Source organism: Moschus berezovskii, chromosome 18 (genome assembly GCF_049115385.1).
Source record: "Moschus berezovskii isolate FMDL1 chromosome 18, NW_MosBer_1.0, whole genome shotgun sequence".
NCBI lineage: Eukaryota > Metazoa > Chordata > Mammalia > Artiodactyla > Moschidae > Moschus > Moschus berezovskii.
In genome coordinates this window covers 76,943,296-76,959,547 of record NC_142477.1, presented here as the reverse complement: position 1 = coordinate 76,959,547, position 16,252 = coordinate 76,943,296, and the positions used below count along the sequence as shown (strand labels likewise).

At 47.0% G+C, this 16,252-nt stretch overlaps 1 protein-coding gene across 1 annotated transcript in view; it reads right to left on the bottom strand.

Moving 5' to 3' along the window:
- SLIT3 (slit guidance ligand 3) overlaps window positions 1-16,252 on the bottom strand; it is a 725,929-nt gene that overhangs the window by 668,997 nt on the left and 40,680 nt on the right. The window contains exon 2 of the mRNA XM_055421786.2: window positions 2,624-2,695. Within this exon, the coding sequence (XP_055277761.2) occupies window positions 2,624-2,695 (72 nt within the window). The remainder of the gene's footprint in view (window positions 1-2,623; window positions 2,696-16,252) is intronic.

Here is a 16,252-nt window from a genome sequence, read left to right as displayed (position 1 = left end):
AAAGCATCATAGATACATCAGTTATTATCATCATCATATTTACTTCTCAATCAGGAAAACAACATGATGCAAGTGATGTTCCACAGGCCTCAGTGAGAAGAAACAGATTGTTTATGAATACATCAAAACCATAAGGCATTACGAGCATTAGAAGGACTTTGAACTATTTGTTATGAGTCAAGCTGTATGTCCCCCAAATTCATATGTTGAAGACTTAATTTCCAATAAATCAGAATGTGGTCTTATTTGGATACAGGGTCTTTACTGAGTAGTCAAGTTACAATGAGGTCATTACATGATTCCCCTGGTGGTCCAGTGGTTAGGACTCCGTGCTTCCAAGGCAGGGGGCATGGCGTGGCCAAATTAAAACAAAAAGTTAGGTCATTAGGATGAACCCTAATCCAATCTGACTAGTATCCTTATACAAAGGAGAAATTTGGCAACAGAGATAGACACGCATAAAGGGAAGACATTGTGGAGAGACCCGGAGACAACTGTCTCAAAGCCAGAAAACTCCTGAGGCCACCAGACGCTAGAAGAGAGGCCACACTAGACCCTTCCCCCACAGTCCATTACAGAAGCTAACTCTGCCATCACCTTGATTCTGGACTTCTCATCTCTAGAAATGTGAGACCATAAACTTCTGTTGTTTAAGTCACCTAGTTTATGGTGCTTCCCTGGTGGCTCAGAGAGTAAAGAATCCACCTGCAATGCAGGAGACATAGATTTGATCCCCAAGTCAGGAAGATCCCCTGGAGAAGGAAATGGCAACCCATAGATTCGATCCCCAAGTCAGGAAGATCCCCTGGAGAAGGAAATGGCAACCCACTCCAGTATTCTTGCCTGGAGAATCCCACAGACAGAGGAGCCTGGAGAGCTACAGTCTATGGGGTTGCAAAGTTGGGCATGACTGAGAGACTTTGTAACAGCAGCCCTCAAAAACTAATACATTATTCACTCCCTAGTTTACAGATAAGAAAACTAAGGCCCAGAAGCATACAGTGATCTGCTCAAGGTTCCGTTCCGTTCCGTTCCGTTCTGTCGCTCAGTCGTGTCCGACTCTTTGCGACCCCGTTACGTGGGTAGTAAATTCCAAGTCAGGACCAGAACCTACTATTTCTGGCCCGTAGAATAAAATGCATTGCATTATAAAGGGATGGTAGTAAAAAGAAGGAGATGGCTTTAGATACCAAGACTTTAGCTACGACTTCTAGTAAAAATCTGCCAGTGAAGATTCCAGGACATAACAAACCCCAGGCTACACTCTTGGTCTGGAACCTCACTTACAGGTCAAAATCACCTTCTGAGTCAGGAAGGAAAGTGGTCCAATGGCTCTTCTCTGGTAGTTCCAAACATCTGAGATCCATCAGTGGACAAGCACTTAGGTAGCGTCTTATCACTCATATTTAGGGGTGGGTGAAAGTGTTCAACATTTAGCAATGAAACCTAACATTTCTTGCTCCCCTACGGCGCCAATGCCCATCTCAGATTTTCCTACCTGTCTGTGAAGCTGCAGGTGTTCAGTAAGTGCCCTGACCCTGTCTGACTCTCCCGCCTTCCTTCCCTTCTCTCCATTAAGTAACAAGATAAATAACTTTTGTCCAGACTGATTTTTTTTTTAGCATGAAAAATTTACAAATTTATTGCAGGAAAGTGCAGAAAGCATTTAATAAAACAGGAAGCTTTGTTGCATTATCCTAACAAAATGTCCAATTTAAAATTAGTATATTACTCTTACATAAAATAATTAGTTGGTCTTGTATCAAGTAACAGAACAGTAAAAAATGTCCACTTTAATAAGATGATGATAAAAGACATGACATGATGAGGTTAATATACGGTCGGCTTTCTTCTGTTTATCACACGACAATGTATTCAACGAAATGGAAGTCCTAGAGTAAGTTTTGAGAGTCTATTCTTCTATGTGTAGGTATTTTCAGTTGTTAAAATTCATGTAGTAAGCTGAAGTTTTACGGTTACGTTATAGCTATTTTTGGATCAACAACATTCTGGTTATATTGTATTAATTATCGGAAACACACCAACATAATAACAGTTGCTGCTTCATTCTAATTTACTCCCAGTCTCCCTTAGTCTACCTAAACTTCAGTGAAGTCTTGCTTTTCGCATTCTCTACGCCCCCGTTAATGCTTTTCGAGAAGAGCTCAGGTTTCTTTCTGCTGCTGCTGCTGCTGGTACTTCCCTTTTCCCAGGTGTTGTGCTAAAGAGGTATGCTTTGTTCCACTTAGTCCTCTCAACTTCAGAACACAGACAATGGCTTGCTCTTTTAACGCACAGGCTGGAGAAGACATCGTAACCTCTACGGAAGGGGAGCATGGTGAGCCAACACGACCCTGCCGCCAGCCTAAAAGCTGGGCACAATGATTTACTCGTGGTTCGCCTTCTGTTTGCCTGTCACTAGACAGACTTCTTCCATCAGTCTAGTCCAGCCCACAGCACAGAGACAGAATAAGACAGCTGAGGAAGGAAAGCTGGGTGTGCTGACGACGGGCTTTCTGCTGCAGAAGGGTGAGCTCGAGTCGCCCAGTGCTGCAAGGTGTGATGTCAGGGCAGGGGGAAGGGCTGGGGGTGAAGATGCACTGGGGAGCCTCATGCTACTTACAAGACGCGGAGGTTCTTAAGTCCAGCAAAATCCGTCTTGGTGATCCTAGTGATATTATTTCTGTCCAGGTCGCTGCAATAGAGAACAAATTTGGGTCAGATTTTTTCAGGTTACAATTATGGTCTATTTAACCCAGACTGGCTCAGGCTGGAGGGATGTTGCTTGTTACAGGAGAAGGCAATTTCAATGATTAATACTATTCCCTAGAGCATGCCCAACCAGGCTGAAGGACACTGTATGGAGTAAGCTAGCCATTATGTGCCTAGTAGAGCCTGGTATGTTTTGCTGCTTGGCTTCTGTTGCCCCTTCTTCAGATAACAAATTTTTCTTTGGAAGCTTCCCTCCCCCGATATAATACAAGTGGGGCTGATCCCTCTTCCCAGCTCTAAGGATGGACACTTGATCCAGGCCAGGCTTATAAGCATATTAACTCCCTGTGACCACAGGAACTGCTTCAGGAGTACATACGTGACTCAAATTCCCAAGAGCTTTCTCTCCACTGTAGCTGCCAGAAGCCATCGAGCTATACCATGAAGAGAGAACTTTCCAGCTGCAGATGAAAACAGCCTCGTTCCTGATGCTTATCCTGTGAGTAGCTGGATCCACCTATGGCCATACCAGATTCCTCTGTATTTTGAGATTATGAGAACCAATCTATCATTTCTCCCTTATATTTTGTCCTAAATCAGTTTGAGTTGAATTTTCTATCACCTGAAACCAAAAGAATCTTGACTACCATGGTACCCATCAAGGTATCAATTTGCCAGCTAACCTGCAGACTCTCGGAGGGCAAAGACCATATCTCATTTAACTCCATAAACCAACACAACAGAACATATGCCTGGCAAAAGTAATCTCATAAAAACAGGTAAAGACAGCTACATGGACTACTCTGGCCCCAACTTGTAGGCTGAGGCTCCTGAAAATGGTCCCAAAGAGAAGCATGTGCCATGGAAGAGCTCCGAGCATTATGGTAGTATTGGTGTCAGGGAGAAGGAGGCCCCTTAGGTGTCAGAAAACCAGGATTAGGGAAAAATCAAAATCAAGAATGAGCCTGTTAACAATCATATAAATATCATGTCCATTAAAATTATCTAAGAAGACAGGATTTTTTTTTAAAAGACCATGTTACAGTTCTTAATAATGGAGCCTGAGCAATTAATTCTTATTTACCATGCCTTACTGATGAGAAACTTTTCAGGGTTTTGGCCAAGTTGGAATCTCAACAAGGTATCTATAAATTGGCTTTGTATTCCTCCAGAACATTTAGGTACTGAGAAGCCATTTTCCCAGGGACAGATCCCACCCATACATTCATGAACTCTTTGGTTCTCCTAGTCAGGTTCTAAATCTTGCTATTATACCTCAGAAAGACCAGTGAGTTCTCAAGTTGCATAAAGTGACAAGGGAAACAACTTTCATATCCTAGCACTTTGTATAAGGAAAAATCAAGTTTGAGGAGGGATTACTCTCCTAATTTAAAGAATCATGCGCTGTGCTACGCCTTGTCACTCAGTCATGTCCGATTCTTTGTGACTGCAGCCCGCCAGGCTCCTCTGTTCATGGGATTCTCCAGGTAAGAATACTGGAGTGTGTTGCCATGCCCTCCTCCAGGGGATTTTCCCAACCCAAGGATCAAACCCAGGTCTCCCACATTGCAGATTCTTTACCATCTGAGCCACCAGGGAAGCCCACTGAAATAAAAATGACTCCTTAAGCCACCTGCCTGGGGAACCACCTCCCTTCCTCATCCAGCTTTCCTCTATCTAAAGTAACAATCATTTAGGCTATTACAGAATATTGAGCAGAGTTCCCTGTGCCACACAGAAGGTCTTTGCTGGTTATCTATTTTACTTTACTTTTTTATGGTTATCTATTTTCAGTTCAGTTCAGTTGCTCAGTCGTGTCCGACTCTTTGTGACCCCATGGACTGTAGCACACCAGGCTTCCCTGTCCATCACCAACTCCTGGAGCTTACTCAAACTCATGTCCATTGAGTCGGTGATGCCATCCAACCATCTCATCCTCTGTCGCCCCCTTCTCCTCCTGCCTTCAATCTTTTCCAGCATCAGGGTTTTTTCCATGAGCCAGTTCTTTGCATCAGGTGACCAAAGTATTGGAGCTTCGGCTTCAGGATCAGTCTTTCCAAGGAATAATCAGGATTGATTTCCTTTATGATTGACTGGTTTAAATATCCTGAATATTCCTTGAAAGGACTGAAGCTGAAGCAACAATACTTTGGCCACCTGATGCAAAGAGCCTACTCATTGGAAAAGACCCTGATGCTGGGAAGGACTGAGGGCAGGAGGAGAAGGGGAAACAGAGGATGAGATGGTTGGATGGCATCACCGACTCAATGGACATGGGTTTGAGCAAACTCCAGGACATAGTGAAGGATAGGGAAGCCTGGCGTGCTGCAGTTCATGGGGCTGCAGAGAGTCAGACACGACTGAGCAACAACAAATTTTAAATACAGTAATGTGTATATGTTAATTCCAGCCCTTCCTCTGAGAAAAGTAAAGTAATAAAGTTTGTTCTTAAATAGCTTGTGATGGAGAGAGGCTGTATTGAGACTTTTCAGACTAAGCTGAGGCCCGTAAAGGAAGAGCAAGAATGACCCAGGGAAATAAAGGATAGTTGTTCATGCAAGGACGGCCACTAGCACACTGACAGGCATGTGGGAGTGCCCATCGCCACCCGAGCTCCCTCCTCCCTCCCATCACAACTGGAATGGGCGCCTGGGGGCCGTGACCACTGTGAATACGACAGCGACAGCGCAACCAAGGCTTTGATTGCTAGGACACAGCATGGTATCTCAGCAGCCTGCACTACTGGCTGCGACACTGATGTTTTCCATTAACGTTTGTGTATGAAGGGGCACAGGGTGTGTGGCTGAAATGCTGAGGACTTGGGGACAAGAGTTTGGGTGGGGACTGTGGGGTTGGCTCAGGCACAGATCAGTGTCTGGGAGGCTGAGCTTCAGGGGGAAGCAACCATGAGTCTGAAAGCCTGTCCTGCCATGTACTAAGTGACTTATAGGCAGTTCCTGTCATCTCCAAGGCTCAGTGTCTCCATCAACAAAATGAGGGGGACAGTCTCGACCTCAAGAGTTTTCATGAGGGTTAAATGAGATGATGCATACACAGTGCTTAAGAGGCACTTGTTAAATACTCAATCCTGAAACCTATCGGTACTACAATTAGCTGAATTACATCGCCCAACCCTCCCATCCTCTCAGCCTCCCCTGACAAACTTCCACTCTGAAATTTCAGCACACCAAGAGCAGAGGACCGTCCCAGCCTAAATTATGTGCCTTAGAGATGAATCCTGGAATTGCCGAAGAGACTCTGCTGGTGTGCTCTTTTCCTACAGGGGAAAAGTGGGGTGCGTTTTGTGGCTAATAAATATTAATAGAATGACAGCACCCAGAGTGGTCTCCTCCAGCTGCCCCTCCCTTGCAGCCTGTCTGTGATACCTAATTCTCTGGTATCTGGCTGCAGACAGAGGGTAGGGAGAGAGCTGAGTTGCTCACCTGCCCCCAACGCTCTACCCTGCCTAACACACACACTTCCACAGGTCAGACAGAACACAGGCCTGAGGAGGCACAGGTCAGGGTTCAGGGCTCTCTCCCACTCCCCACTCTGAGCTGTGTTTGAGCACCTGACTTACACTCTCTGGGCCTCCATGGTTCATGCAACCCTCTCCTACTTGCAACTTCCCCAGTGGCTTAGTGGTAAAGAATCCACCTGTAATGCAGGAGCCTCAGGAGACACGGGTTCGATACCTGGGTAGGGAAGATCCCTTGGAGGAGGGCATGGCAACTCACTCCAGTATTCTTGCCTGGAGAATCCCATGGACAGTGGAGCCTGGGCGGGCCACAGTCTGGGCTCACAAAGAGTTGGGCATGACTAAAGCAACTTAGCACACACGCATGCTCCTACTTGAAGATCTCGAAACTGAGGAGGACAGAGCCTGGACTACAAGCTTCTTGGCTGAAAATGGGAATGAAGGAAACCGACGCTGAGAAAAGCCTGCCCCGCCTCATATGCTCATCCCGTCCTCAGTCCGGTCACCCCAGGTCAGGCTCCTCTGGACCTTCAGCCATATGTCTCAGCCTTCAGCTTTGTTCTTTGAGGAAATCAGTCTATTTTAGCCCAGTATGAGTTCTGGACCATGTGCAGGATGAATGATCCCATCTGGGATGATGCTAGATGGGGACACCATTACAGTTTCTAGATGGGAGACAGGGAAGGGGGGCCTTCTCAAAACACGTCTACAAAGAGTTTCTTTGATACCCTTGCCTTCAAGAGGTGAAGTCTATGCCCCTTCCCCTTGAACCTGAGCAGGTCTCTGTGACTGTATAGGCAAACAGGACTGTGGCAGGAGCGATGCTGCAGAACTTCTGAGCTAGATCAGAAGAGGCAGTGACTGACTGGCTCCTCCTTTGAGATGCCATATGAGAAGATCAGAAGACCTGGAGTCCCCACTGGTGAGGTCACATGAGCGGACCAGAGAGACACAGACCTCTGCGGAGCCCCGGCTGGTCCAGCCCTGGCTGTTTTGAGTCTTTCCTGCTTAAAGGTCAGATGTGTTAAGTGCAGACACCTCTGAGATTCTAGCACAGCTACCACCTGACTGTAACTTATGAGACACTCAGATCACCCAGCTGAATCATTCCTGAGCTCCCAGTCATAGAAACCATGAGAGACAATACTAAAGCAAGTGTGTATCTTAAGCCAGTAAGTCTTAGAGTGACTCATTTTGCAACAATAGAGAGATTGAAGAGAAATATTTAATATATGAATATTTAATTGACCATAAAAAATGAAACTCCATTTACATGACTGTCAATGGCATGTCCTTTTGGAGACTTGCCTGCCATTCTTGAGACCCTTGGTCCTGTCATCGTGGCCAGCGATGGCTTAGAAGGGCCAAAGGCACATGTCGTTCTAGGGATGAGGTAAGAACTGGCCCTTCTCTCAGGCTCTGAGAAGTAAAGGCTGCATGATTAGGGTTGCCCATCTCTCTAAGTGGGGCTTAGGATGCCATGGGAATGATCATGGTATATTAGCAATCACAAAATGTCATTGCCATTCATTGAACACTGGGGCACAGACTGGGACGTCATTCACCAAGCCATTTTCCTATGTCTGTTGCATACAGACAGGCCTCATTTCCCAACTTCCCGTGTAGGTAGGTGTAACCACATGACTGCGATTTCATCACTATTACATGAGTGAAAGTGTTAATTGCTGAGTTGTGTCTGACTCTTTGTGACCCCATGGACGATAGCCCACTAGGCTCCTCAGTCCATGGAATTCTCCAGGCAATAATACTGGAGTGAGTGCCACATGAACAGAAGTAATATGCCACTTTTAGGCCTGATCCGTAAAACTTCCCACCTCCACATTCCTTATTTTTCCTCCTCTTGGACTAGATTCAATTGATCCAGTGGGGATCTCCAAGTGTGGCAGACAGAAAAAGCCCAAGACCCTGAAAAACTATGGAACACAGACTTTTCTCCTGTCCTTCCGTTTACCCACATTAGACTCAGACATGTTCAAGAAATAACTCTAAAGTGACTGAAACTTGGGGACTATTTGTTACAGCACTCGACACTGAAGAATGCAATATCTTAGAGTCAGGAGCTTTTTATTCTTTATCTTTCCTTCTCTTTGCAACAGTTCTGGAAGGTAAGAAGCACTACCTTCCTTCAGTAGATAAAATACGAAAGATTAGCTTTAAAAAGGGCTGATATTTGTTGAGCCAAACAATGCACCAGGTACTGTACCCAAAACTCTATATTTATTCTCTCTAATCCACTCAGCAATCATACATAGTAGGTACCTTTATTATCCCACTTTTCACATGATAAAGCACCGTAGCTTAGAAGATTTTATCCATAAACCAACTTGCCACAAGGTCAAACAAGCAGTAAGAGGCAAGGCTGGGATTTGAATCCAGGCTCCTTGAACGCAGAGGTCATGTTTTTAACCATCACATCATGCTGCCCAACTCCAACTAGGATCTAAGCATTTTCTACTGCATCAGGGTGTGTGTGTGCTCAGTCACATCCAACTCTTTGAAACCCTATGGACTGTAGTCTGCCATGCTCTTCTGTCCATGGAGCTATCCAGGCAAGAATACTGGAGTGGGCTGCCACTTCCTTCTCCAGGGGATCTTCCTGGCCCAGTGATTGAACCTGCGTCTCTTGCATCTCCTGTGTTGGCAGGCAGATTCTTTATCAATTACACCACCAAGAAAAACTAATGAATAAATAAACAGAACAGAACAGAATTTATCACCATACGTCTTCCGCCTATGGGGCCGCACAGAGTCGGACACAACTGAAGCAAGTTAGCAGCAGCAGCAGCAGTCTTAAGGAAAGTGAAGAGATACCCCTAGTGGTTTTGCTGCTCCCCAGTCCAGCCAAGATGGTGCACACTTTTCATCCCGTCTTCCCGTGAGACCTGAGCCGGTGGGAGTGCTGAGCGCCCTGCAAACCACAGGGGAAATGCGTGCTTGCTGTTTGTGCCCATGTCTGGTTTCAACCATGTTCCTCATCACCCACCGTGTTGCTTTCAGAAACAGGCATCACCACGGTAAACCCTTGCATTGTTTTCCCCATCCCCATCAGTGACTCATAAAGCAGTGCTGTGACTTGGAGCTCTGTGCTATTCCCACATCTGTTTGACACCTTGGGTGGGGTGGAGAGGAAGTGTAATTCAGAACAACACTGGAAAAAATGAAACAGAAATGTTCTAGGGCAGACCACTGTCCTTATCTTGGCACGTGTATATGCATCCGTCTTTTGATTAACTCTGCGGCATTCTTAGAACATTTTCTTTCTGTCATTCGGGGGATGAAGAAAGAAGCAAAACCCAACCCCCAGCACAGGGGTGGAGAAACAGGGCTTCAGCTGTAACTTCAGAAGATGAGCGTCTGAGTCCTTGCTCTCTCGCTTCTGGGCTATGTGACTTTGAGAAAGTCACTTCACTTTAGAGGCCCTCAGTTGTTGGTTCTGTTGTTGAGACTTTTATAAAGTATGACCAAAAGTGCCAGCTCTATGAGATTACTACGATTACTGCGAGATTCAAGAGATAAAGTACGCGAGGAAGCGCTTTCTATACAGCATTTGGAGTGGTTAGGTTTTCATCCACAGCCATCAACGGGTAGGGAGAGGATGCAGCGGTATAGGTTAGGACTAGCTTCACAAAAGATGTTCATCTGTGATGGTGAAACATACAGAGTCAAGAGAATACACCAGCAGTTCAGATCAGACTTTAAGACTACCAGCCCTCTGTATGGGCTTCCCAGGTGGCTCAGTGGTAAAGAACTTGCCTGACAATGCAGGAGATGTGGTTCAATCCCTGGGTTGGAAAGATCCCCTAGAGGAAAAAATGGCAACCCACTCCAGGAGTCTTGTCCGGGAAATCCTATGGACAGAGAGGCTTGGCAGGCTACAGTTCATGGGGTCACGAAGAGCTAGACACAACTGAGGGACAGAGCACGCACACATGCAAGCGTGTTGTCTGTGGATTAGGGTATATATACACAGTGCCGTCTTCTGTGTTTCAGGGGAGAAAATAAGGTCTCAACATAGGGCAAACTTGTAAGTGCCACCCTACAATAGAGCGGATCCCTGTTACAGGGGTATACAAGCGGAGATTAGTTGCTGACTCATGTTGGAAATGATGCCTAGAGGGTATCAGTGATGGGTAGGAAGCAAGCCTCAAGATCCAGAATGTCCTGACAATTTTGAGACCTATAAATCTATTTGGGGGTCCAGAACCAAGTGGGCTTAAAAGTTATGCCTTGGTCCTTGTCATTAGAGAGCTTGCAGTCTAGCTTAGGAGATGGACTAAGACTTATGAGATACATAGAGAATGACCTAAGAATATAAAAATTAAATGCTGAGAGATGTAATCTATTAACAGATTCTGTGGCGAGTGGGCAATCAGAGATCTGAGGGAACTGTTGGAGCAGGAGCTCAGAGAGAAGACACTGGAGCAGACGGGGATGAAGTGTGTTGGGGGTGGGGGCACGAGGTGACAGCAGGGGCCATGACAGGGGTCACAGAGAAGTGGAGAGTCTGAGGTCAGAGAGGGCCCAAAGGCTCACAAGCCTTCAGATGGGGCGATGCGCTCACATCAAGACCCCATGGCCCAGACTTCCCTGGTGCTCCAGTGGTTGAAAATCCACCTGCCGATGCTAGGGACATGGCTTCCACCCCTGGTCCAAGAAAATCCCACATGCCGTGGCACAGCTATGCCAGTGAAATCCACCTGCTGATGCTAGGGACACGGGTTCCACCCCTGGTCCAGGAAAATCCCACACGCCATGGCACAGCTATGCCAGTATGTCGCAGCTACTGAGGCCCACTCGCTCTAGAGCACATGCTCTGCAACAAGAGAAGTCCCCACGGTGAGAAGGCCACAAAACTGCAACTAGAGAAAGCCTGGGTGTCACAACAAAGACCCAGGGCAGCCAAAAATTAAAAAAAAGACCCCACAGCCCGATCTGGGGACTCCTGCTCAGGACAGGATAGAAGGGGCTAGAATTAGGATGTTCCTCACCTAGTCTGAACTCCTGTTTACAACCAGCAAAGAAGAGGGTCTAACAAAGCCAGAAGAAGCTGGCAAGGGAGCTCTGGCCTCAGTTTGTGATTCACCTCTCTCTGCACTGGGAGGCTGACCTGAATGGACCACACTGCAGGGCTGGCCCCTGGACTCTTACCTCTCTTTGAGTTGAGTTGAGCAGGAGCTGGGAGAAAGGGAGCAGAAGGAAGGAGGGCATTCTTCCTCCCGGTGGGCACCCTGAGAGGTCATCCAGGTTAGCTAGCATCACCATCAAAGGTCATAGCTCCTCCTCACGACTGACCACTTCCTGCCCAGAACATGCTGCCTTCTCTCCTCTTCTCTGAGAAGCTCCATCACCTCTAGTCTCGCTTCCCTGAGCCACAGCCACACCTCTGAAACAGTCGCTTGTGACACTTTCGAACTGTGGTGCTGGAGAAGACTCTAAAGAGTCCTTTGGACTACAAAGACATCAAACCAGTCAATCCTAAAGGAAATCAGTCCTGAATATTCATTGGAAGGACTGATGCTGAAGCTGAAGCCTCAATACTTTGACTGTATTTGGCGAAGAGCTGACTCACTGGAAGAGACCCTGACGCTGGGAAAGACTGAAGGCAAATGGAGAGGAGGCAGCAGAGGATGAGATGGTTAGACAGCATCACCAACTCAGTGGACATGAATCTGAGCAAACTGCAGGAGACAGTGGAGGACAGAGGAGCCTGCTGTGCTACACGCAGTCCATGCGGTCGCAAAAAGTCGGAAATGACTAAGCGGCTGAATAACAACAACAAAATCAACCCTCCTCAGTTAATCCTGACTTGAGTTTTCCCACCAGCTTTCTATTTCTGACAGATACTTCATTCATTCACTCAACAAACACATCTCGACCATTAAATTTCAGATCCTGGACTAAATGCTGGGAAATGGTTAAACTGGCATGATCCCCATCCTTAAGCAGTTAGGGGTTAATGGGGAACAGACAAATACGGGTCAAATACCACAGGCTGTGGTAAGCATTCTACACTGAAAAGTGAAAGTGAAAGTCCGACTCTTTGCGACCCCGTGGACTACACAGTCCATGGGATTCTCCAGGCTAGAACACTGGAGTGGCTAGCCATTCCCTTCTCCTGGGGATCTTCCCAACCCAGGGATCGAACTCAGGTCTCCCACACTGTAGGCGGATTCTTTACCATCTGAGCCACCAGGAAAGCCCAAGGGGTTCGCAAACATTATCTTTAAAAGGTGAGATAATGGGATTCTGCCAGCCATATTTTCTATGGCAACAATTCAATTTTGTTTCCTAGCATGAAAGCTCTGTAAAAGACACAGGCTAATGGGTGTGGCTGTGCTCCAATAAAACTTTATTTACAAAACAGGGTGAAGGCTGGATTTGGCCTAGAGGTTGCAGTGTACAGACTCCTGCTCCAGACGGCGCCAGGGGAATGCGCAAGGGCTTATGGGGGAGCACAGAGTGGGGAGGACTGAGCAGTCAGCTCTTCAGGGTCAAGAGAGGTTCCCATGAAGAAGCAACACTTTAATAGAGACCTCAAGAATGACTTGGTCATGGCCAGTTTGGTTGGCATGGGAATATGTCGGAGGGAGAAAAGAGGATTCCAATAAAACAAACAGCATATAAAAACCCCAAGGCATTGCCTCAGGATAACCGCAAGCAGATTTGTTTAGCTGTTACTTTTGGCATGTTGCAGGGGAAAGCGGGACATTCCTTCTCCCTCATTTCTTCATTACTTACCTCCTCCCTCTGTCTTTCTCCTTCTCCTTCCTTTCTTCTTCCAGTATGCCTTTATTAAACACCTACTCTGAACCTGGCTCTGCGCTTGTGGCTAGGGATAGAGTATTGAACAACAACAAGGAAGTTCCTTTCAGGAGCTCTGTGATTTGGAAACTGTGTGCCTCAGACCGGGACTTGAACCCACATGGCCAAGACGAGAACCCAGCCAAAACCCACAGCCTTCCAGCTGGGATCACACACCTGGTCTCGGGATGTAATGAAGCTCAGGTTCTTGATGTCTCATTCCAGAAAGAATTCAGTGGGAGACAAAGTGCTAGGTAAGAAGTGAATTTATTTAGAGAGAAACACAATCCACAGACAGAGTATTGTTATTATTGTTGTTTAGTCGCTAAATCGTGTCCAATTCTGTGACCCCATGGACTGCAGCACACTGGGCTTCCCTGTCCTTCACTATCTCTCGGAGTTTGCTCAGACTCATGTCCATTGATTCAGTGATGGCATCCAACCACCTCATTCTCTGCCACCACCTTCAGAGACAGCAGTGCCAAGATAGGGGATGGTTAGTTTTTCTGGACTAGGTAATTTCATAAGCTAACGAGTGGGAGAATTATTCCAACTGTTTTAGGGAACAGGGAGGGGACTTCTAGGAATTGTCCACTTTTTGGTCTTTAGTGGTTAGCTTTAGAACTGTCATGGCGCTGATGGGTGTGTCATTTAGCTGGCTGATGATGATGAACATATACTAAGGCTCAAGGTCTGGTGGATGTTGATTTGACCATCGTGTCTACCATCTTGGACCTATTTTGTTTTAAACCTATTCAGTTTATGTCACATGGGCTTCCCTGGTGGCTCAGTGCTAAAGAATCCACTTGCCAATGCAGGAGATGTGGGTCTGATCCCTGGGTTGGGAAGATCCCACTGGAGAAAGAAACGGCAACCCACTCCAACACTCTTGCCTGGGAAATCCCACAGACAGAGGAGCCTGGCAGGCTATGGTGTATGGGGTCACAAAGAGTCAGGCACCATCTAGGGACTAAACACCACCAACGGTTTGTGTCATGTTCTTGGGCTATATCATTCTTTTAAAAGTTTGTGTCCCGCTCCCCTTCAATCCCTGCCATGACTCCTGCTGTCACTGTTTTTCTCTTGGAGAGTGTGACAGGCAGCTTCTAGGGCAGCCTCCATGGTCCGTGCCCTTGGTGTCAGCAACTGTGTGTAACCCCCTAAGCATGGACAGGACCTGATGGCTTGCTTCTCACCAATAAAATCCTGCAAAAGGGACAGGGGGTCCCCGCTGTGACTACCTTACACATGCTGTAGTGCCCCGTTCTCTCACTCCCTGTGATGAAGCAAGCAGCATGTTATGGAGGCCAATCAGGTGAGGGACAGAAGACAGCCCCTACAACAGCCAAAGAGGAACTGAGAACAACCAGCAAGAGCTCAGAGGCCCCAATCTAACAGGACGCAAGGGACTGAGTTCCGTCAACAACCTCGAGTCTGGAAGTGGGTCCGTCCCCAGCTGAGCCTTCAGATGAGACAACAACCCCAACCAACAGCTGAACTGCAGCTTTGTGAGACCCTGAAGCAGAGATCCCCAGCTAACGCAAGGTAATAAATGGGAGCTGTGAAAGCTGCAAATTTGTGCAGTATTAGAAAACTAACACAGTGCAACACAGGCAACCCCAAATAAACAACAGAACTATAGGCTATGTGGAAATAACCAGGAAATCATGCCAGGGTATGGTGGAGAGACGGAGAAGGCAATGGCAAGCCATTCCAGTACTCTTGCCTAGAAAATCCCATGGATGGAGCAGCCTGGTAGGCTGCAGTCCATGGGGTCGCTAAGGGTCGGACATGACTGAGCAACTTCACTTTCACTTTTCACTTTCACACATTGGAGAAGGAAATGGCAACCCACTCCAGTGTTCTTGCCTGGAGAATCCCAGGGACAGGGGAGCCTGGTGGGCTGCCATCTATGGGGTCACACAGAGCCGGACACGACTGAAGTGACTTAGCAGCAGCAGTAGCAAGGTGGAGAGAAGGGAGGCGGGAGGGAGCAGGAGCACCAGCTAAGGTGACCAGGAGGGGTCTCTCTTACATGGACAGAGTTGGTCCAAGAAAAACAAAAAGCAGCAGCCAGATGACAGCACCGGCTGAAGGCAAGATTTCCAAGAGGAGGGGCAGAAGCACAGCACACAGTGACTACAGAAAGCATCTGAGGAGTCTTAGGTGACAGGCAGGAGGTCCAGGTAACTGGAGCAGAATGCCTCAAATGGGATATCGAGGGAGGGGTCACCTGGACAGTGGAATATCCACAGGGCAGACTTCAGGCCCTCAGCAATCAGAACCACAGAGGGGTCACCCTCATCCATTCCCTGACATCAAACCTGCTCCCGGCAGCCAAATTAGCCTCCCCAAAATTCCAGCTTCTTTCCCGATGCAAGAGCATGGCAGCCACGTGGGTCTCATCTCTCTTTACAGCCTACCTCATTTAATTCTTTTTCTTTTAAAAAAATTTTATTGGAGTTGATCTACAATGTTGTGTTAGTTTCTGCTGTACAGTGAAGGGAGCCAGTTAACACATGTACCCTTATTCACTCTTTTTTAGATTATTTTCCCATATCAGCCATTACAGAGTATTTTTTTAATTTATTTATTTGACTGTGGTGGTCTTAGCTGCAGCACTCAAACTCTCAGTTGCAGCATGTGCGATCTACTTCCCTGGCGAGATATCGAGCCCAGGCCCCTCTGTATTGGGAGTGTGGAGTCTTAGCCACTGGACCACAGGGAAGACCCCATCTGTAATGAGGAGTATTTAGAAGAGTTCCCTGTGCTATACAGTAGGTCCTTGTTAGTTATCTATTTTATATATGTGGTGGTGGTTTGGTTGCTAGGTCGTGTCTGACTCCATGGTGACCCCATGGAATGTAGCCCACCAGGCTCCTCTATCCATCGGATTTCCCAGGCAAGAAATACTGGAGTAGGGTGCCATTTCCTTCTCACATTTGATTAATATATATAATGATGTGCGTGTGTCAACCCCAATCTCCCAGTCTGTCCCTCCCCCTACCTCCCATGTCCCTGGTAACTGTAAGTCTGTTACTTCTTTCAGTCCACAGACATTGACCGAGCACCCATCAGATCAGGAACCATGCTAGGTGCTCCATCGACACCTATGTCTCTGTTCTTTGCTGGCCTCGAAAGCCCTCTCCTCATCCAAACCCTATTATTCCATTACGGGTTGAACTGTGGTCCCCGTGAGATGCGTTGAAGTCCTATCTCCCGGCACTCGTGAACGTGGTT